Genomic DNA, 24654 nt, shown 5'->3' with positions numbered 1-24654 from the left:
TGGTTACTTCATGCATTGTAATAGCGTAAATGGCTGCTCAAAATGTGAAGAAAATTGTAGTTAATAATGTAATCTGGATTACTCATTTCATGTTATGTATTTTGACTACCTTTTGACTTTTGAATAGTAAAAAGAACTAATGAAAAAATCAATAAATCAAATATGATAATAATAATGTATAATTTAATTTATATATTAATTTATAATATATAATTATAACTAATATATAAATAATAATTACTGCCATTGTGTGAATATTTAACCATTTAATCCACAAAAAAGCAACTTTTATCTGATTATGAACATTTTAAAATGTAATCTCTAATTAATATAATTACAAGAACTACATTTTAGGAATCTGATTCCATAATCCAGATTCCATAATCAGTTACTACCCCGCATCTGTCTGTATGTTTAAGGCTATTATATTTAATACCCGTTATGATTTTAAGGAATAATTTAAGATTGAATTTAATTAAAAACCTATGAGGCATTAAAACATTTTAAGGGAGACATATCTTTAACCACAACATGATCAATGAACCATATCATTGTTCATCAGAGCAGAAAAATACTACTTTAGGCACCTGCACCAATTAACTAAAAAGGCATGCATTCAAACATTCTTAATAAATTATAATAGAGATGTGAAAATAAGTGTAATGCAAAAATACCACTACCGCAAACCTGCAAAAAAAAATCTACCAAGTAGTCGATATGAACAGAGCCATATTAAATGAGGACGAGAGTTTAAGCTTTGTGCTGATTGTGCCAATGACAAAAATAAAGAACTTACTGTGCAATTTAATAGTATCAGATAAAGTGGCATTACGTTTTTTTGTGTAATGTGTAATTGTGTAATTGTGTAAGTGTAATGACAAAAAATGAATGTGCTTTTGCTTCAGATAAAACTACATTATCCAGGCACTGTTTGATATGACTATTTTATTAACTTTTTCATACAAAAAAAAACAAAAAAACAACAACAACAAACTAATAACATTTTACATGGATGGGCAATTCCTGCCCTGGAAGGCTACTGTCCGGCAGAGGACCTAATCAATCACCTCTAAAAAAGAAAAATCGAATTACTTGATAATTAATGGAAGGTTTGTTAGATTAGAGATGGAGCTCAACTCTGCAGGACAGTATTTACAGAAAAATATTTCATCACCACTTTTTAAAAAAAAGCAACAAAAAAAAAGCACAAAATTGAAATAGCATCAATAATCCAAGCAGCTTTATGTTTACCTCATGTAAATAAGTTAATGAAAAAAAATCTGCAACCATTTTTAAAATTACATAATTTTGAGAGAAAAAATACAATACAAAAAAAGTACTATAGTGTCTACCTTCTTATTTTTAAACCAGAAATTTAAATAAATCACATAATAAAAAGGATATTATTTTCAAATTAATAAATTCAATATTAATTTAATCTTATTATTCCAAACATATGACATTTTATTTTAAGCAGACAATCATGCGGCGCATACCCAAATGAGCAGAGCATACCTATAGGATCCAAGTCTTATTCAATTTTTACTTATTCAAAGTCATACAATTTTTTTTTTTTTTTATGGAGAAAATATTACCGTCTGAATAGAACTAAAGATTATGTATTATCAAGAATGGGTGAAAGTGCAGTGGTAAATATGGTGGAATAAATCACACCTTCTAAATAAAAGAGCCAATCGCTGATTGGTAAAGTCTAAGTGTCACTGCAACTGCTATTAGAAGCTTTTTTATGTTTTTTGAGCATAAGAAACAACACTGATGAGACAGTTGTTGCAAGATTTCATTGGTGATTTCAAATATGAAATTTATTCATAAGCTTTGTGAACAGCTTTGGAGAATTCAATGTTTACCCATTCAAAGAGATAGGAGCTGTACTTGCACGGCTGAAACAGCTGCCCGAGAGGCATTTCAAATATGGCCGCCGACTGAAATGCTTTGCTAGTATATACGCAGGTCAGGTGGCGATAGTAAGTCTGGGCGCGTTGGGCATGAGAGGGCTTTCCAGATGTGTGTAATCTTCAATAAGATCTGAGATAGATGACAGTGCCTCATTAAATCCAGCCAACTCCATTCCATCCACCGCTAGATAATGATGCAAGTGAGCCTGAGGGGAGTACAAAAAACACCATTACTTTACATGTATTTAAAAGGATAGTTCACCCAAAAAGGAAAATTCTGTCATCATTTACTCACCCTCATGTTGTTCCAAACCAGTTTCTTTGGTTTGGTCATACAGTTTTGGAACAACATGAGGGTAAGTAAATGATGACAGAATTTTCATTTTTGGGTGAACGATCCTTTTAAGTCACACTTAAAAATATAGGAATGTGAAGCAAAATATCAAACCATGTAGCTTTTATTTTAATTGATGAAGTTTATGTGACATAACTATTTTCAAGGTTAAAATGTGCAATTTGTTATGTTAAAATACTATCTAACAACTTTAAGCACTTTGGTGTTGTGCCGATATCATCCTGACCATGGGCCGGATTCATAAAACATACTTAAAAATACAGTTCTTCTTAACTGCCATGTTCTACTTATTTTCTAACTTAATAAAGTTAAGAATATTTTGTATTTTGACATTTCTTAAATTTAACATGAAATAAAAATTGAAAGAAATATTATTTTATGGAATATTAGACTTTACTGCAGTTTATTTTATGGTCAATTTCACTTAGAAACATCCTGAATCCTTAAGATAAAATCAGTCTACATAAACAACCTAGGAAGTCAGGAACGGTCTTGTTTTCCGAGTTTCGTGACAAGCTGTTCACACATTGTCAAAAAACAAAACAAACAGCGATTAATACACGAAAATTACATATAGTCCATTTAGGAAGATTTTTGTAAATTTGCCAGCGACAACACTGACTCATTTAAAGGTGCAAGTTTGAAGTAGGATTATTAATTTCTTCAAGTACAGTTGAGGTGTTTGTTCAGGTGATTTTAGCAATGTTTACTGAAACTATGTTGCTAAATTAAAAAAGTAAATTTAGTAAAAAGTTTTTATCTTTAAAGCCCAATTCATGACATGAAACAATTTATTTCCCCTTAAATTGTCATCGCTGAGAAAACTAGTGTCTCTGCATTAAATAAAACAGAAGGCAATTTGGAATAGGGATGGGTATCGTTAAGGTTTTAACGGTATTATATATATATATATATATATATATATATATATATATATATATATATATATATATATATATATATATATATATATATACACACACACATATACACACACACAATTAACAAAACACAGCCTACACATGCAGTGCATTCATTTCAGGAAGAATTCTAGTAATCAAATGTAACATAACAATGCATAGTTTACCATAAATAGCCAAAATAATGCTTATTAAAGCTGAAGTTATTCATGCAAGAGCTGTGAGTGATTTTCTCTTTGCATTTGGTTGTTTAATTCGCAGTAATTCATAATCATGTTTATTTACACTGCTGCCTCTTTAAGACAGATGTGCAGATTTATAGGCGACTGATAATAGGCAGATGCACTACATTTTCTCCCGACTATATCCATAATAACTACGTCGATTTAAGACACAAACTGTGTTATGTTTAAGAGACTCTCCAAGCCGGTCATTTTGACATAGATGTTTGTGTACATTTGATCGTTTAGACTCGAGTGTGAAACCGAAAGTGTAATTTGACTTGACATTTTTGTGCTTTTAATCGCACTTTTTATTATAAAACGCGTCCCACAATTTACCAACAGTGGCTAGACTGTATTTTACAACAATCCACTGATCGTGTTGATTCTGTCATTACGTTTGAGTTTTAGGGAGAAATGGCAGCGTAGGCTACTGCTGCAAAAGTTGCGCTAGACATAAATATTATTATTATAATCTTTGGAAGCCAAAATCTAAAATAAAATCAGACCCCCAGGGCCCGTTTAATACCGGTTTTCGGTACCCATCCCTAATTATGAATATGCAACCTGTGTGATATGTTATACAGTGGAATTTTGGGACACACCTTCCTACGGTAGAGTTTCACAAAACGCTCCCTTAGTTCTGAAAAGGTAGATTTCACACATGTGTTGTTGGCTAAGGCCAACAGAGAATGTGTGTGACACACAGGAGGGACTGAACACAGACTAGTCTTCCATCCCTCTTGATTCCATGGGACAAATGGCAGGGTGGGCTTTAGCCTAAAAAAGAAAAAAAAAAGAACACAGATTATTTTTTTTACATTGAAATTGTGGATTATAAACTATAGCTCTATTCCTATTTAGACAGCATTTTAAACTGCCACAGGAGTGCTCCTAATGCAAAGCTTCTCAAAAAGATGACAACAATCTGGAAAAAAAGACACCGCTAGTTGGCCAAAATGTAGGACAGAGACTGTCAAGGACAAGACGAGATTAGATGAAACTAAAGAAATATAAATAGTTTTATTTCATTAAAGTTGTAGCACTACTTCTGCCTCTACAGCCTATATAGTTCTGTTTGAAACATAAAATTGCAAGTTACTTGATCCACCGAGTGTTCTTGATCCGCCCCTTTTATCGAGGATGAATCAAGAGGTGACTTGTGCAAACTTGAGAAAGCCAGGTATCCCAGAATGCATCTCACACAAACAAATATTAATCAATGGCTGACAAGAAAACCAGCTCAATTAAAAAAAATATTACTGTTATCGTGTCACAAAGTTTTTCAAGTGAGAATGTAGTTGTTTAAAGCTTAAATCTGTGGCTTATTTATAAAGATAACGCCCATTTGAAAATTTGTTCAACGATTTTGGAGTTTTAAGATCCAGATGTTCATTGGGCATTCAGCGTTCATGTCCCCCACCTAGAACAGCCTTACTTTGGGTAGTCCTTCTGACGTTTCCTGGTGGTTCTGGTGCCTCTGTACAAACTGTTAAATATGAGATCTAATTTGTCTTGAAGTTGTGTATAGAGGGTATGCATTGACATCACGTTCCCATCTGAACACACCCACCTCAGCTAAAATAAGTGGCAGAAGAGCTGCTGCATTAATTGGGGAAACTGCGAAAACGCAGGTAAAACAAATGATTATCAGTTTAAACTAGAGGTGCTGATGTATCGGCTGCCGATATTTATTGTGCAATTTTTTTTAATCAATTTACAAACATCGGCATATTAACTACAGCATGAAAAAGGCCATTATAACTGTATATATAGCTGTATAATGTGTTGCATAATCCAAGATTATAATGTAATATTCCTGCTGCGCTGCTGTCTGCGTTTTAATGTTAATTAAACAACAAAAGACACAAAACAAACAAACAACAACAAAAAAAACATTCACTACTCTTGACTTAATAACTTTCATGAGGATTTATTTCCGCAATGCGGAAAAAAAAACAGATGGAATCCTAGTTTATATGAATACTAAGCAACAAAAAGACTTTAAATATGAATCCAGCATGTTTCCCTGGGTGAATGAATGGCAGAGACACGCAGTTTCATTTACCTCACACACACTGAAACATGCAGTGTTTTCCATCTCTGCCACTTCAATATCATTCAACATTTCCAGAGGTGGACAAAGTACACAACTTCATTACTTAAGTAAAAGTAACAGTACCATTGGTCAAATAACACTGTTACAAGTGAAAGTTGTAAAAACAGATTTTTACTTAAAGCAGGGTATATTACAGCAATCCTTAAGTTAAATTTACTACTTTTTAATACCTTTTTTACTACCTTCAGAATATTTTTTAAAACCATCACGACACTGAATTGCAGCGACCTTTCTATTATTTACTCAGATGTTGACATATATAACATACAAAAAAGAATAGATTTAGAATCGACACCAGGAGGAAATCTGTTATAAGTTATCATTCAGACACAGTAAAATAGATCTCAACATTCACAAAGGTTGGTTAAGGAGAAGCATTACTGCATACACATTTCAATTAATAATTGGTAATTCAGCAATTAAATTATTTAGTGTTTTTTTCCCAACAACAAAACCTGAGCCAAATATTACATTTCTATAACTGTGATAAGTTGTTGAATTTAACAAAATACTAAAAACTAGTGCTGTCAATCGATTAAAAACTTTAACTAGATTAATCACACATTTTTTTTCTGTGATTAATCGCAATAAAAAAAGAAATGTTTTTGTACGTTTTTAATATATTTTTTAATATAATAATTTCACAGTTAATCAAATTAATGTAGAAACAACATAAAGACAGTATATTTTAAATACTTGTTTAAATGGCATCTTTTTATGAATGAAGGCCAGTATTACTGATATTAATACAACTACTGATTTTTTTTTATTTATTTTTTTACATTTATTATTAGACTTCAAAAATATAACAGTTTCTAATTTAAGTAAACTTAAAACAATGCTAATATAAACCCATAATAAATGTAATGTTTACTCCTGCCGTTCCTGTCTTAACAGTTAGGAAATATACAGATATTTAATAAAGTTATCAAAGTTATATGCAGTCTGCACTGCATAAACTATAAATTAAATAGTTAATCGTTATTAAAGCTACAAAAGTTATTTAGTCAAGAGCAGCGAGTCATTTTCTCTGTTCCCTTTGTTCTTTAACTTTACTGGCAGGAAGCTTTATTGGCTGCTGTCCCTTTAAGAGCAGACAGACACGCGGATCTCACTGTTTATATACTGTCTATGGATCGCGCCTCATTCTCTCACAACTCTTTTTGTTCATTTTAGACTTTATACAAATCATTTAAGATTGCTCTTATGAGGATAGTCGTTGAAGATATGCCTTGAAGCAAGTCTAAAATAAAACGTAAGCCAGCCACTTCTGTTGAGCGCGCAGTGTTCTGAGTTGATGCCGAACGACCACTGAATATGACGTCAGCATCAAACATACGTTGAGACGGAGACGAAAGATCTTTGATTATGTGCCCAGATATGCTAAAGCCCATATTTAAACGAACTAACGCGAACGCAGATAGAATTTCAATCAGAATAGGACACCTGATAGTCTGAAAAAATAATACTAATTTGGAAAAAAATAATACCTCTGAGACGACATTTAACACTTTTAATGGCCTTAAATTTGACAATTTTGATTTATCACTTTTTAATACTTTTAAAACCCCGCGGACACCCTGTAAAGGTGCCCTAGAATTATTTGAAACAATATGTTAAATTGTTCTCTGATATGTACATAGAGGGTATGTGGCTTATTTAAGGGAAAACAAATTGTCCAGATACAGTTTTACAGGTCCATTTACAGCCCTATAAATTGTCCCTAGGATGTAATGCTCTGTTTTTGCCTTATTTGGAAGGGTCATGAATATTAATGTTGAGCTTTGCTCTGATTGGCTTATTTCAGCAGCTCACAGCAGTTCAGTGAAGCGACTCGTGAGTCCTGACCGTCCTGACAGAACACAGACCAACTAAATGAAACTTTAAGCAAAACATCTCAAATGGAGATTGATAAAATGCAGATTACTTGTTTATTTGGTGTTTTCAGAACATCCGTGGGCAAGAAAGAGTTTGCGTTCGTGCGGTTGCCAGATTTCAGTAATTAAATCCTCCAAACAGAGCTTTTCTGTGATTCTGACCCGGATACTCTCCGGTTTTTACCTAAACATTTCCAATCTGGCAACCATATGCACGTGAGCTCTCTCTCACGCATGGACGATCTGAAAACACCAATAAACAAGTAAGCTGCATTTTATAAATCTCCATTTGAGATTTTCTGCTTAAAGTGTGTAATTCAGCCTACATTTTAGACTTGTCTTTTTTCGTCAACGATATTGCATATTTATATAACGTTAGTTACAATGTAGGCTAACGTTACACAGTGACTGTGATGTAGCCTAATCTGAAATACAAATAGGCATGTAGCCTTGTCAAATGACTATCGCTTTAACTTATATGGTGTAAAAGGTGACGTTTGCTAGAAGGATCGAGTGAACGATCTAAGCGACGTATCTACGGTTGTATTTTGTAATACAAAATAATATTACCCTTTGTCATTAGACACACTATTTCGTTTTGTATGGTACTTGGAGTTTCCTATTGTTACTGTACTAGCATTTTGCGTTATCTAGACAATGCTGTCTCTCTAAGAAACTTTCAATTTAATCAGAAATTGTTTAAACAGTCAATAAGTGGATAAAATCGCTACTTACTCCTTGCACGAATATAGTTTCCACTTTCTTCAGTTTAAGACGCTGAGCGAAACTTGCTTGAAATGGGCCGAACAAACAAACGATCTTGAATTAAATTGTTGTGGTATCCGATTATACACATAAACCATGACTGTTGACATTTTTTATCTGTGGGAAGGGTAGACAAGTCTCCTGAACAGCCTGGAACATGACGTGTGTCCACGCGAGCAGCTTGTTTTGATGATTCGCTCCATTTCCACCTGACAATGCACATGTTTGGACAGATGAAAATGTTGGGGGCGTGCATATAAATGATTTACATAAGTAGTAGGAGGCAATGATGTTTGAGACTCACAGTATGTGATGTCCATGTACTGAACTCTTATTATTTCGCCATGGCAAGGTTAATTCAATTTTTCATTCTAGGGCACCTTTAAGTAAAAGTACAGAAGTATTTTTTTTCCAAAGTACTTAAGTATTAAAAATAAATGTCCTTTTTTATGTCAAAGCATTATTTTATAACTGTTGTACAAATGCACAATATGCCATCATGGTTTAAGCCAGTCAGTGATGCCATGCTAGCATATGACTTACTTAAACTCATTTAAATACTTATATATAAGTTACAAAGCTCTTTACAAAGCTGCTGTAACTTTATGGCCGAATGCACGGATCCAATACACTGATACACATCTGATATTCTCCCAACTGTTTGCATTCACTTAAGACATAATCAACTTTACGTGAATACTCGCCAAAATGAAGATTTTGACATCCGTTTTCTATCATTTTGCTATAAACTTGATCAGTGTTCAAAAAATGCTGGGAAATCTCTGATCTTCACGCGACCCTACAGGTGTGATTCCTAATAGGCTTTCTGCAAAAACCAAACACCTTTTAAAGAAAAAAAATCATACACTGACTTTCAAAGCTGCTACAGAAATGATTTTCGATGACGAGGACCTTGATAGAATTGTAGTAGAGTAAAAATTACGACATTTGTCTTTCAAATGTAGTGAAGTCAAGTTTCGAGAAAAAATAATACTCAAGTAAAGTACAGATACTTAAAAAGTGTGCTTAAGTACAGTACTCAAGTAAACGCACTTAGTTACTGTCCACCTCTGAATATTTCATTCAACAATCTATCATCATATCATAAACACACATAAAAACTTAAAGGTATTCATGGCAACCCGTCAAGAGTAAAATTTAGCTACCTCTTAATTAATAATAAAAGTGTTGTGCAATATTAATATATGCATTTAATTTATACAGTAAAAAATATGCAGTGTTATTTAACATTTTGTTTACTTTATTTCTATACCTGAAACTGTTAAACATACCTAAAACGCACTTTATTTCATATGTATCATTATTCTGTTGTATTGATGCATTTATGTTTGCCTGCTGAATGTTAAATGAATCCCTTTTTGAATTTTTTTGATAATGCTGCAATAAACTAGCTAGTAAGCTAAGTTAATGTATGTTTTTATTTTATTTTTACTTTGCTGATTTAAAACATGATCAAAACACTATCTATTTTAATGACAAAACTTTAAATAAGAAGGCAAGTGACAAATACTGGTATCGGAATTGGCAAATAACTGCTTGTTAAAATCGGTATTGGTAAAATCGGTAATACACTCTTTGTCAAAAATAAATAAATAATGGATGTGATTCCAGGGGCCTATAACAATGATGGTAGTTTAACAAACTCAAGGTTACAGGATTAGTTTTGAGTCGACAAAACCAAACCAATATATTTGGGCTTTGTTGATCCCATGATACTGATCATCAGCTTTCTCTGTCAACTCAGCTAAACTCCTAAATTCAGGATCAAAGTCTGTGACATCAGTAGGGAACAGCCAATTGCATGCTCTGGATCAGTGGAACTGAGATTAATTTATCTCTTCTCCAGAATATTTCATGATTGAAAAATATTAAGAATTTACACAAATTTACACAGCAAGAAGAAAAGAACTGTCTATGAAAGAGGACAACTTAAAGAAAAATCTTACTACGTCAGCGCAAGAAAAAGTCATGAAGTTAGTTTAGTTGATATATAGAGAATTGAACATTTAAGCTCACATGTAGTAATTTATACAGATTTATTTATTGATTTTAAAGCTAATTTGTATGACCTTTATATTGGCTATTTATATAAATTTAAAAAAAATGCAGATTAATGATTGATTATTTAAAATTATACATGTGTAATTGAGTAAGTGTATAATAATTACATAAATTATATCTTAATCATTAAAAATTATTTTTATTATAAATAAGCATTGTTAAAAGCCAAACACTTTAGTCTTTAAAAACCATCTGCTATGTAGTGACCTTTAATTGGGAGTAGAAACAGGGGGAGTGACTTTATTGCATCAGAGGTGTGTCACTTTACTCACAGCTTATTGGTCCAAATTCAGTTTGAGATCTCTTATCCAGAACATAACCTGCCCTGGAGCAGGAAAGCCGTGGAGCGTAAGTTACTATGGAGATGAACAATGCTAAAAGCCAAACCAATTTAATGGTACCTTAAACCTAAGCTTAAACATATCTGGCTATCCAGCTAAACGGGCTTCATGGCATAAGCCCCAGGTGTAAACAGGATTTATTGGAATCAGTTCACGAGGAACATGTGCGAGTGCCTATGTAGAGGTTAGGATCCTGCCTTAGAGACCAGCTGCATGTGGACAGTAAACAAAATTATGGAATTTAAGTATGGGACAAGACAAACCGCTCAATATTCCGGCGCAGATCGGACAGCTGAACGTTTCCACGCAGCATAAGAGCACAGGCCAGATACAAGTTGTGTTTGGGGTCGGCTCTGATCAGCTGATGCTCCTTACTGAATGCATCTGAGAACATCTGATCCAGCCTACAGAACACAGCACAGCATTCAGTTATTCACTTGATGATGACATAAGACACTAAGGCTTCTGTGGCAGTTTTTCAAATTCAGTCCTGGAGGGTCACTGTCCTGTAGAGTTCAGCTCTAAATGAGCTGTCACAATACACTTTTCGTTCTATTGACTCTTCATTCTTCATTTGCAGTGTTTATGCAGTGCAGAAACCGCACAGGCTATTGTGCTTTCACATATGATACGTTTGAAGTGAGCCATAAACTGGCTGTATATGCTGCGCATGAGCATCATTAGCACTGGTGATATCATTTAGTCTTGCTATTTTTAAATGAAGACAACTGTGTTTTGAGCTTCAGGATGCAACGCTGAACATTTAAGTTTAATTTGTGGCAATTCGTGCACCAGCTGAAGATACAATGTAGAAACATGCATTTTCTGTAAAGCTGCTTTGAAAGACTATGTATTGTGAAAAGCACTATACAAATAAATGTGAATTGAACTTGTAACTGTGGTAATTCAATTCACTTTATTCATTATATTTATTTAAAACCCAGAAGTTATTACTAAAAATGTTTTTAGCATTGTGATTCTCTTAGTACACTATACAGTTATACAATGTTTCATAGACGTATTCACATTTAAACATATTATTCAATGCATTACTTGGACGTTGCTCAAGCAAGTGGCAAAACATTTAAACATATTAAAAATAAATTTTTCATCACATTTCATAGAATGTGTAAACATTCTAACCTGTTAACATGGGCACAGAAGAAAATGCTCTCCACATACGTACTGCAAAAAGAGTATGTGTGAACGTGGTGTTAGACGGCAGCAGGTATTTATAAGTCCCTTTTCACTTTAAGACAGAATGCATGGATCCAATATTATGATGCACAGTTTCTCTCTCAACTATTTATGTTCACTTAAGCAATAACCACCTAAGTTTACAAAATGTTTGCCAAGACTGCTATTTGACATATGTGGCAAGGTGGACGAGCGAGAGACATGGGAGGGAGCGAGCGAGACAGGGGACGTGTTAGCGAATGAGCGTCACCTGCGAGCCTCACTGGTCTTGAGTTCTCTTATGAGGGAGCTCGGAGGAATATAAGGATAGCGACATCAGTAAAGGAAGAGAGAGGACCTGGACTTTATGTTATGGTTTTGTTTATGTTTTATTACTTACTTTTTTTATGTCTGCTCAAAACGCAACTCTCTGTGTGTGCGGCTGTTCACACAGCTAATACTGCAAGTACTGAAGATATAACTGGGTAAAAATGACTGCAAATGTATAATAACAAACCTGCGTGGTGGTACGTTGACATCTGCAAGTGTGTAGAGAGGAGTCAGACTGGGTACAAGGTAGTGTAACCGCGGGAACGGTACAAGGTTCATGGCTATCTCATTCAGATCCATGTTGAGAGAGCCCTCAAAACGTGCTGAACTCCAAGAGAAGAAATCAAATCGAATTAAATAGTAATCAAATATCTTAACAAAAGATAGAAAAGAACAACAACAAAAAAAATCGAACTGCACATACAATACAATCAAAAATAACTGCGTGTGACTGTGAAAAAAATATTTAGTCGCACTGATGCAATGACCTGATCAATTTTCAGGAATTAATGTATAATACAGTCGGAATAAAAAGTACAACTCCAAAAATGCATCAACACTAAGCAACAGTTACATTTTGGACTGCGATTGGCTGCTTTTTGTGCCTTCAAAGACTTTGCTTCAGTCAGCAGAGCAAGTGCAAAAAACATATGCAAGACTACCCTTCAAAGATAGTGTACAAGGTGAAATAGGTGGGATGTATGCATACTTACCAGACTGCATCATGCTGCTGATGTTTCTTTGCAATCAAAATAACTGAAAATACTACATTTGTATTATCATAAACAAGGTTATGATAATCCAAATGTAGTAATACAAATTAATTGTATCCATTTTGGAGGCAAAAAAATGTCTGGCTATCACCAGACCAAGATCAATTTAAAATTGAACAATTGCCTGGGGAGTCTGCTCTGTATTTTCTACTGCACAAGAGGTGTGATCAATGAGCATTATTTGAATGTACGCAATTGGATAGCCCTTCAACTAATCAGACCACAAGAGGATTGGATAGTCCTTCAACTAATCAGACCACAAGAGGCATGATTAAAAGGCAATAACCCATAATTTCTCTATCTGTCATTGTGTGAAACCCGCCAGGTGGATAAGCCAGTCTGTGATTGGTTCCCGCAAAAGTGTAATAGAAGCAGTAGAAATTTAGCCTGACAAGCCAGACCCACATCAAGATGATTGGTCTGGAAACTCACCATTGACAGGGCTCAATCCGAGGGGCAGGATAATACGCAATAGGATAGCGCTACAACCAACCAGAGCAATGAAGGTGAAACAGAGCTTGTTGAGAGATTAAACATTCGCCGTATCCTGTCAGCAAAACTCCGAACTCATCTTCCCTTTTTAAGAATGACTTCAGTGCCGTTCTTTGTTCTTTTCTCAGAGAAAAGCTTAACTCCAAGTCTTCCAGAGTCGTGGTGAAAGCTGATTCGAAAGACTGCCGTTTGCCAGTTTCTGTGTTTACTAGAAGCACGCAAACGCAACTCGGCCGTCGTCATTATGGCCTCGCCCACCGACTCAATACACGATGTGATTGGCCCGGCAAGAGTTAGGCGATTACAGCTCAGAAGGGTATTGAGAGTTGCTAGACGACACTCGGGGGCAGATTAGATTTGCTGCCGCTAGGGTGCGTCTAGATTTCTAGGCTAGTAGAAATTAAACTTTTTTGAGTTAAAAATGTAAATGAGTGACTACATCATGAATCCATTTTCCAAACTGTGTTTTTGTCTTATCCTGAATCACTCTGTTACACATATGATAAGTGTTCACATTCTGACTATTTTAGACCGGTTTGGGTCACACTGCTGCGGATTAGCCCAGTACTTTCGTGACTCTTACGCAAGATGCATGTAGTTTGGTTTATTAACCGCTAGAGCCCAAAAAAGTTATGGACTGCATCTTTAAGCAATATAACATGAGACTCCTGTTGCTCCGGGTATTGACATGATTGCAAATGTGACAAGAGTCCAATAAACAAGTTGATATAAAGTGATTTTACAAAATCATCTGCCTTGACGCTTTGTTTAGTCCATTTAACTACACACGGATTTAGCAAAAAAAAATTGTTTTGTTTAAGGACTCGGAGTATGAGCGGATTGCAGTTATATCCGTGGTTCAGGTGGGAAAACATCCAAAGCATTGCAGGTGGATGAGAAATCCTTATTGTGTTGATTTTAATAAAGATACGGAACGCTCATTTCAAGGTAAAACGCGATGAAAGAGTGTCGTTCTTTAAAGGTCCCATTCTTCGCGTGTTTTCGAAGCTTTGATTATGTTTACAGTGTGCAGTTCATGTTTTGCGTGTAAAAAAACAGTATTTTTCACACAATTTACTTATCTGTATACCGCTGTTTCCTCTGTCCTAAAAACGCCTGATGATTTCCTTGTTCTATGAAGTCCCTCCTTCAGAAATACGTAACGAGTTCTGATTAGGCCAGCACTTCCCGTGCTGTGATTGTACAGCAGCTTAGCGCACGTTGCCCGGAAAGGTCCCGCGTCTTACCATAACGGGTAGATATGCGCGCTCAATGTTATTGCAAAAATGTCTATATTGCCTTATCAATTTGAGTCGGAATCAGACCCGGAGAATATCGAAGAGGATCGATTACAACCTGCTCAGGAAAAACTTTTACTGGATGTTTCAGAATGGTAAGCTGTCTATTCAGTAGTTTAAACTGATCATTACAAACACCAACAATCGATGGTGTCTGAATTAATTACTACACTTTTATATGCTAAATTTTTCGGATTAGTTTCATTTACCATTTAACTAGTTAACAAAGCTAAACAGTGTTGCACTTTGTGTAATGAGTTACATAAACTGTTAAACGGACCAGCTTAAATAATAAAATACACTTACTGGTTGTGCACCATAAACAACGCCTTCTCCAGACAAAGAGGGAACTGCGTCATCTTTTAAGAATAATCTTTCTGCGAATCCGGCATTAAACTGATTGAGATTGAGGAAGCAGTCTTCAGCAAAATGTGCTGCACATAGTTTTAAATTGTGATTATAATTTTCCAGAAACGAGTTAAACCTAAACTGTAGCCATTGATCTCTCCGTACAGCGTCCGTGGGAAGGCCAAACAAAGGTGATTTGTCTCCGGGATGAAAATAACAGCGTTTCAATGGCATGGCGACAAACGCACTCTACAAAAACAACGCTTCCTATTCTCGACCTGCAAGAGCAAAAGGACAACGCCCCCGAATTTGCGTGTTCTTGTGGGCGGAGGGTTCGTCAACAAACGGTTTTAGTTGCGTCAATAAAGCAGGAAGTGCAGGGGTGTAGTCCAAACCGGCCGTTCGCTGTAGGCTTTGAAAGGGAACTTCTGTTAAATAAAATATCTCGCTTGGCATTGAACTTTGAGCTTTATAATTTTACAGGTATTATTTATGCTCTAACAGCAACATTACACATTAACTAAAGTTTGAAAGATGGAATCGCAAAGAATGCGACCTTTAATTTTCGTTTTCAGTTCATGTCGAGATCAAAGACTGCAATGCGAGAGAGAGTGGCATTAGCACTGGTGATATCATTTAGTTTTGCTATTTTTTATAAATGAAGACAACTGTGTGTTGAGCTTCAGGATGCAACGCTGAACATTTAAGTTTAATTTGCAGCAATTTGCGGCGATTCGCGCACCAGCTGAAGAGATACAAGCAACTTAAAACGCATGAATGTGATGGAGTTTGCAGCTTTGCACATGGATCATATTGTGATGTGTGTGGGAACTTTAATGAGACCATATATACATTTGATAATATCTTCGAAATACACCATTAAAATGCTCTCAACCCTAGTTGTAACAAACATCAGAACAAGTGTTGTAACGCGCGTGATGCACAGCGCTCGTGCTTTCATTGATTTGTGTCATTTAAATATCACACTTTAATATTATTTATAGCTACTAACTTAATAAAACAAGCTGTGTTAAAATGATGAATGATTAGCTCAAAATGAACATCTGTATGTGCGTTATAATTTATTTCAATATACAAACACATCTCTCGCATTTGCTCACGTTCCAGTGGTTACTCCTCTGTGTGATGTATATAGGTTGTCAACCCTGGTTTAGGTTATGAAATGTAATTTCGCCAAATAAGTTTTTTTTAAAGCAACCTACTTCAGTGTAGCTAATATGTGACGATATCACACTTAACACTGAGATTTTGAAGATGTGACAGTCGGGTGCTTATGGATGGTTTGTTTTTAACAGTGAATTCGGTGAAATTAGAGCTGATCCGCGCATCATTACGCCCATCCATACTCTTGTTCTTATTTCAAGCTACCTTCCTGTACAATTTTGCTTCTTACAAAAGCCACAAAGCCTTCAGAAGACAGTAAAGGCTTATGTCATGCCTGAGCTGAAGCTGAAACATGAAAGTTGCACAACATAAATACAATCTTTAGGCATTATTGTTATTTATATTACTATTATTTTGGTTTCTTGGTTGTAGGTTTAGTTTTAGATTGATGTACTTTTTAAAGTAATTTGAAATAGATTTTTATATAATATAATATGGCAATTTGTATGTATGCGTTAAAATTATTTAGTTTCACAGTTATTAATGTACTTTTTAAAGTAATTTGAAATAGATTTTTAGATAATATTGCAATTTGTATGTATGTGTTAAAATTATTTAGTTTCACAGTTATTAATGTATGCAATTTCGGCAAAAAAACATTTTTTTTCTAAAAAGAAAACAAATTAGATGTTAATTTTAAGATACCCGTCTTATTTTCTTTTATATATTTAGTATTGTTCTTTAATAAAGAAAAAAATAATTATTATCCAATTAATCAATCAATTAAGTGCTAGATGAAATGATTACATAAAGAATCGATAGTTGCAGCCCTACTGTGCTGCGCCTTCAGATCGTTCAAATCACGTCTTTTACATGCTCAAGTTCATTATTTTTAAATGAAGACGTACATGTTTTTCCAGATAAAAAATAAATAAATAAATAAATAAAAAACTCAGAATGCTGCAAGTGCGTCGCAGGTCAAGTGACAAGAAGCAGTTCCACCCTTTCCATAACAACAATGAAAGCTCAGCCAAAACAGACGAACAGCTGATGATAGCTGTACAGGCTGGGTTTTCTCCTCATCTGCATAAAAATATGTCTAGTATCAGCACACATGATCTAGTAACATGGAAATCCATTTATCCTTTGCTGAAACTTACTCGTCAGCATGGAGAATGCGGCTTATGATTGTTAAGCAATGGCAGACACCACAGGATGGGAGTCCGTGCTCCCGATCGCTTTTTGAAAGAAGAAGAAAGCAGCATGGCCGGTGTTTTCCACGTGTTTTTAGACTCAAGTAGTGATTTAATGTCAATTAATGTCAAACAAGATAAATGGTATATTCTGGTGTAAGTTAGGAGTGAAATGCATCTAATTTCTATGAATCTCAATTATTATGCATAAAATAATTCCTGTGATTGATCTTTAAAAGATTATTTTTGTGTAAAAAGCATACCTCTTATTATGTACTTCTCTTTTAATACCTAATGTAGGTTTCACTTCATTTTTTACAACTACATAAAGCACAAGCATTTCCCATTTTTAGTCAAGTCAATTCACCTTTATTTATATAGTGCTTTTTACAAGTCCAATTGTTTCAAAGCAGCTTCACAGTGTTAACAGGAAAATAATGCAACAGAATTCACAGAACTCTGGAGAAAACTGATGTTATTGGACTTGTAAAAAGTGCTATACAAATAAAGGTGACATTTTTAGCACATGATTTAGTACCTGGTGATATTAAGAAGTAGATTGGCCACAATGTTGTTCATGGCATCAAAAGGTTTTTCAACCTTCACCACCCCTCCTTGTCCAGAGATGATGGTACAGTCCTTCTTGATGGTACAGCCTGGTTTGCCAGTGTTGGACATATGTTGTATCTTACCAACAATATCCACCAGAGACTAGAATAATAGTAGAGAAAAAATACAATTATTATGATTTATTCACCCTCAAGACATTCCAAAACTGTACAAGATCCAATATGTTTGTACACAAAAGGAAAAGTTACATCAATTAGGGTTGGCGATGTCCCCTAAATTTGCAGTTGATGATGTTTAAAGTAAGACACGGATTATGATATTGTCTTGGGGAGGTGGTTACTACGGTATATCTCTTCACATAAATATTTTCTACTTAAAAACTATAATTTTGTTATTTACAAACCCAACTAATGATTCAGCTAGCATGTCCTGAGTAAAAGTGATAAAATAGCACAAAAAACCAACACCTATTTACTTCTTGTGGCCTGCGTATTCACAACAAGTATAAATACCAATGCAGATTGAGACTAGGCGATTTCCTAGGCAGATAATAACTTGGGACTATATAATGGGGAAGCACAGGCGAAGCAATGCTACTTTGGCGCAGAGATATCACGCAGCACATTTTGACTGCTCATTAGCCAGAGGACATGAGGATGAGAGCCGTGATATCTCTGCACCCAAGTAGCAGTGCTTCCCCATAATATAGTCCCAAGTCAGTATCTGCCTAGGAAATCGCCTAGTCTTAATCTGAATCGCTATTTGTACTCGTTGTGAATACACAGGCCAAAAGAAGTAATTAAAAAATCTGTTGGTGCCTCAGAGGAGCTGTCAATCATGACATCACATCCCTGTTTATATAGAATCAAACCACTAACCAAAACCAAACTTATTTAAAAAACTTGAAATTACTGAAATTATTGTGTGTGTGTGTGGGGGGGGGGGGGGGGTATAGCTCATAACCCCCACCCCTCCATGTATTCTAATGGATGTTAGACAAAGCGTTTCTGTCTTTTTAGGCAGTTTTTATGATAGAAACTGCCTAAAAAGACAGAAACGCTTTGGTTATGGTTGAATTGATTGTGCCGTGCTATCTTGTTGAGAAAGGGAGTTTATGGCTCTGGCTCCAGAGAAAGGATAAGGTGTGGTGTAGAGAAGGATCCTAGGGCTGGCTTCAGAGGGTGGTGGAAACCGCATTTCAGGTTGCTACCGGCTGATGATTCTGCAGCCAGCCCTAATGGCACTGCCTGAGGTGTGGCAGGCAGAAATTCTTTGCAGGCATTCCTACCTATGTTTACAATTAATTGGCATGTCAACATATTCAACTTGTTGTTGTTAAAATCCGGTGCATTGTGTCTTCACATACTTATTGAAATTTACATGACCACAAATAGTATTCGAGAGCTGGAAGAGGGAAGGATGTAATTACAAATTATAATGTTGTTTAGATAGGAACTTCAGAGGTTCTTTATGTTATTTCTTTCTTTTTTTCTTCTTTTTTGGAGCTTGCAAACATCTGTGCCCATTTCCTTTCATTGTATGTAAAAGAGCAGTGTGAACATTCTGGCTAACATCTGTTCCACAAAACAAAATCAAAAGTGAAAAACATGGGAGTAGGTAAAGAATGACAATTTTAAGTTCTAGATACCCTTGAAATTAATCCTTACCTGATTATCTACTGGCAAGACACAGTCTGCATGTTCTGTGAGTTCTTTCATAGCTAGGATGCTGTTGTAGGGAGAGGTGATGACATCATCTTCAGCTGTCGGGTAAACGGATGTGACAATACGACATACCTCTGGGAACTCCTCTTCAAGAAGCTTTAACACAAACGTGCCCAACCCCGAACCAGTCCCTAAACACACAAACGTACGCTTAGGTTACCCCATGTTTCTCAAGCATTAAAGGGTCATGAAACCCTCCTGCTGCAGCGGTGTTTTTTCACACCTTCGATTTGAAAAAGCTTGTTAAAAGGGGAGTGGTCGACTGTGAAAAGGTGGGATGGTATTGTGTGGAAAGAGGGAATGTTTGCATAAATAGGGGAGTGTCAATAGGTGCATTAAGATTAGCGATACCAATAGCAGCAGTTACAGCGGTTCTGAGACATGTTCTTGGTTCACGTTGGCATAGTCTACCACAGTGAGATTAAATGAGGGATGAGTACAGCGAATGAGAGAGCTATGAGTGGCGTGCAGCAGAGATCGCAAATCATTCAGCTCTTCAAAGTTCAAACCAGCATAATTCAGTGAGAAATGAAGATAAATGTTATTCTGCATGACGAAATATTTTGCAAACGTGATAAAACTATATTTGTCCAAATATGCACGCTGTTTGGCAAGATGAACAACGCGCCGACGTGATAAGAGAACGTGAACCACCCAACATGCGATGTGATAGAGATGTGTAATTTTAGATCGGGGTAAAAGCGAAGGGGTTTGAGGCTATAGTCTCGACCGTGCATCTGAAGCACAGAGCGACGCGCGCTGGGTTGCCGTGATGATCCGCGCTGTCTATCACTCGGCAGCTAAGTCTATATTTGTCCAAATATGCACAGTTTCACTAAGAGCCCGAACACATGCGGTTTAGTGCATGGCTGTGACGACAAATACAACGGAGAGGACGTGGCTTTTGTTCATTAGCCTAGAAATTACAGATTGGTTATTTTGCACTCCTGACATAGATAGTCAACGCTTGCAGGTTCGGCGTGCGATTCCTCAGGTGAATTTTACTTTACCGAGCCTTTTTACCACAGACGGCGCCGGTTACAGCTCGCTCGGCGCCCTTTACGTTACTTCGTATCAGCACAACGCCTAGCTTTCCTCCGTGACTTTTCCGCACGCTGCTTCCAAAACTTCCCCACCATATCTCTACAATAATGATGTAAGACGAGCCTGACAGAAGTGACTGTCTCATGCATATTAACTAAATTATCTTGTATGCATACTACAGCGCAGGGATTGGACTGAATGAGCTTTATGTCATGAATATATATCGAGAATGGCTCGGAGCGGTCGACGTCAGCATGTGCCCAGCAGCCCATACTTGGGCCGAAAAGGCTGTGCCGACGTCAGCATTTGTGACGTTGCTCCGACTAAGCTTTTCAAACCGGAAGACAGAAATCGCTCTGAAAAATGCAAAAATAACTATTTTCACATATGAATACCATTAATGAGTACCCTTAGTGTTTTCAATGATGTGCAGCCTATACATATCTGTTTACATCTCAAAAAAAGTGTTTTGGGGTTTCATGACCCTTTAAATCTGAAAACAGGTAACATGACAGTCATCAGAAGCTCACCTCCTCCCATTGAATGAATGAGGAAGAAGCACTGAAGGCAATCACAGTGTTCTGCAGCCTTACGGACCTGATCCACAATCTGCTCTCTGTAGGTCGAGCCATATGTGTGGTGTCCGACAGCCCTAAGGGTCATAGAACAATCACTGATCAACAGTCAAAAAAAACATGTATAACTAAAATCACATTAAGTTGTTAATAAAAGAACAGCACTCTTAATAAAATCAAATCCACACTCGTATAATACTGCTTGTCCAATATTTTGTTTAAAAAAAAATTCCAAACAAGTTAGAGGGACAGAACTAACGATTGTATACAGTGCATTCAGAAAAGAGTCAGTCCCCTTTGTTGTTTTTTTCCACACTTGCAGTGCACTTCGACATGTTAAGTTCCAGTCCTTTGATAAAAATGCTTTATTTATTTTTTTCTCCACATCAATCTACACTAAATATCCCATAATAACAAAGCAAAAAACAGGTATATACACTGTTCAAAACTTTGGGGTCAGTAAAATTTGTTAAAAGGCTCTATTTATTTGATCCAAAATACAGTAAAAACAATAATAAATGTAAAATATTATTGAAGTTTTAAATAATTTTCTAGTTAAATGTTTTAAAATGAAATGATTTCCTGGTCTCATTACTCCAGTCTTTAATGATTTGGTGCTTAAATAACATCAATGAATATAAAGTTAAACTATTTAATCTACATTTCTTTGCAACTTTTGATCAGTTTTTGCATTAATAACACACCTACACAATGCCTCGGTTGGTTGATTTTGTGAAATGTTAAATGCCCATAGGCATTTGAAATTTTTTAACACTACAAATGTGAGATAACATGAAAATGTCTTCACTGGCTGGTGTCATGCCAATCAAAATCAATGTTTCTGAATACCTGTATAATTAAGATGACGTGCAACCGAACTTGAGCACTGACATATGAAGAACCACTTAAAGGGGGGTGAAATGCCGTTTCATGCATACTGAGCTTTTTACACTGTTAAAGACTTGGATTCCCATCCTAAACATAGACAAAGTTTCAAAAACTAATGTTGGACGTTTGATGGAGTACTTCTTTGTCAAAAATACTCCTTCCGGTTTCTCACAAGTTTCGGACAGTTTTTTTCGAGTATGGGTCTACTTGACAATAGAGCGGAAGGTCCTTGTATGGGCCATACGGGCTCTTCTCCCGGTAGGGTGGGTGCGCGCGAGAGAGGAAATGCACGCCCATAAACACTCTCTCAAGCTGCAGATCCAGTCGTCCGTGAACACTTATGACACGCCGCGCTGCCGCTCTTCTTTATTCCTTTGGATGACTAGCCTAAAAATCTAGACGCACCCTAGCGGCAGCAAATTTAATTTGCCCGCAAGTGTCGTCTAGGAACTCTCAATACACGTCTGAGGTGTATTCCTCAGAATCTGGACGGGCCAATCACATCGTGGATAGAGTCAGCGGGTGGGGGCCATAATGACTCGGAGTTTAGCCGACCGGATACGGTGAATGTTTAATCTATCAGCGAGCTCTGTTTCACCTTCGTTGCTCTGGTTGGTGTAGCGCTATCCTATCGCGTGCAGAGGGAGTTAGAAAGACAACCGTTTATCCCGCCCCTTGGATTGCGCCCTGTCTATGGTGAGTTTCCAGACCAAACATCTTGATGTGGGTCTGGCTTGTCAGGCTAATGGGTGACATCAAGCGACTTCAACGCTTCAGCACAGCATTCCCGGAAGGCAGCGCTGCATTTGAAGCGATTTGAACGCAGAAATGGCGGGAAGCTTCACAACATCGCGGATTTCCACGGTCACTGCTGTCACAGGACTTCACCAAATCATACCAAAGAAGTGTGTTTTTGACGGAGCGGCCCCAGCGATAAAGGTTTGGTCCTGCTTTGGAAGCAGCCGGTGAGTAAAACTGCTTCAAATGTCTATGCTGTTGGCTCGTCGCGTGAGTAAACATCAGTAAACGATACGATCGCGTGCTTCGTCATTCAAATGCGCTATGGGTTAGCGTTACTCCGTTGTTGTTCTATGTATAACGTTACACTAGTCTGACTTGCAAAACCGTTTTGCTTGCTACTGCTAAGGTTTAGTCGCATACAATAGTCCATAAACCGAATCATGTCCTCATAAACTGCGAGTAAAGACACACAAATGTTGACATATGCCACTAAATACAGTACATACCATAGAGACGGATGTCCTGCTGTTGCTGTTTCTCCTGTTCAATTTATTTCAGCCTGATTCTGGATCACGTATTAGCTGAATCCGATCGATAGCATACATGGGTCGATAGCATACATGGGTTTCTCCACGCTTGAGGACGTCACCGCTTTAGGGGTGCTCGTCATTCTTTAGCTCCGCCCCCACACGATACGCCTCCAGGCGCTCTGTTTTTTTCCGGAAAGACTCGGTACAGCCTATATTTCTTTTATAAATATAATAAAACTAGACTTTTCGGAGATATGAAGGATGCAATACTCTATAGGTACTCAAGATTGCCATGAGATTAACTGAAACTGAGTGTTTCACCCCCCCTTTAAACAGTCAAAAACCATAATGTGCGACTGTTCATTAACATGCCAGAAAGCCCCTCTTGCTTACATGATACAAGCACCCAAAACATGCGAATTGTTTATTTTAAGCTTCAAGCGAATGCATTAGCATCTAACATACTCGGCCACGGACTTTGACAGATGGGTGTGATGTTTAGTAAATAACCGTGAGACCGACGGTTATAGTTAAACACCATCATTAGAACGCTATAACCGCCAAAACCATGTTATTAAAAAATATTTTTTACAAACATAAAAAAAAAAGATGCACTCCGAGGGGAAATTGTATCAGCTGACGAGGGAAACGGAGGTGGAGTTAGTGGTGCTTCGGAGGCTGCTACTGCTGGAGATGATTCAGGAGAGGTCTGTGCACCACCCTCTACCAAGAAGAGAAATCTTGGAGATCATCATCTCCTTAATAAACAGAGGTCTGAAATCTCTGCCCCCAGAGCGCGCTCTGACACGGAATTAACCCGCTATTTCCAAGAACAACCTGCGCTGACACAGAGTTAACCTGCTATCTCCAAGAACAACCTGCGCTGACACAGAGTTAACCCGCTATCTCCAAGAACAACCTGCGCTGACACAGAGTTAACCCGCTATCTCCAAGAACAACCTGCGCTGACACAGAGTTAACCGGCTATCTCCAAGAACAACCTGCGCTGACACGGAGTTAACCCGCTATCTCCAAGAACAACCTGCGCTGACACGGAGTTAACCCGCTATCTCCAAGAACAACCAATCGACTCTACGGCTAATCCACTAGCATGGTGAAGACAATGAAACGCACTATCCGCTCTTAGCAAAATTGGCACGTAAATACACCAACATGCTTAACCATGTAGTACACGACCTGACCGGATTACTTTTGAGTGTGTGTCCTTATATGACGTACAGAGCGCTCGCC

At 36.7% G+C, this 24654-nt stretch overlaps 1 protein-coding gene across 2 annotated transcripts in view; it reads right to left on the bottom strand.

Moving 5' to 3' along the window:
• Positions 1–942: 942 nt before the first annotated feature.
• tube1 (tubulin, epsilon 1) overlaps positions 943–24654 on the bottom strand; it is a 43715-nt gene continuing 20003 nt past the window's right edge. Inside the window, exons 6-12 of one of the 2 annotated variants that reach the window (XM_067417418.1) lie at positions 21200–21321; positions 19569–19756; positions 17870–18042; positions 12290–12430; positions 10860–11000; positions 4018–4192; positions 943–2122 (exon numbers count right to left, since the gene is read on the bottom strand). In XM_067417418.1, the coding sequence (XP_067273519.1) occupies positions 1973–2122; positions 4018–4192; positions 10860–11000; positions 12290–12430; positions 17870–18042; positions 19569–19756; positions 21200–21321 (1090 nt within the window). In that variant the 3' untranslated portion in view covers positions 943–1972. The remainder of the gene's footprint in view (positions 2123–4017; positions 4193–10859; positions 11001–12289; positions 12431–17869; positions 18043–19568; positions 19757–21199; positions 21322–24654) is intronic. The other variant, XM_067417420.1, reaches the window with a different exon arrangement.

Source organism: Pseudorasbora parva, chromosome 15 (assembly GCF_024679245.1).
Source record: "Pseudorasbora parva isolate DD20220531a chromosome 15, ASM2467924v1, whole genome shotgun sequence".
In the NCBI taxonomy this organism is placed as follows: domain Eukaryota; kingdom Metazoa; phylum Chordata; class Actinopteri; order Cypriniformes; family Gobionidae; genus Pseudorasbora; species Pseudorasbora parva.
The sequence above is the reverse complement of the archived record's forward strand: the minus strand, read 5'-3'. Positions and strand labels throughout refer to the sequence as shown.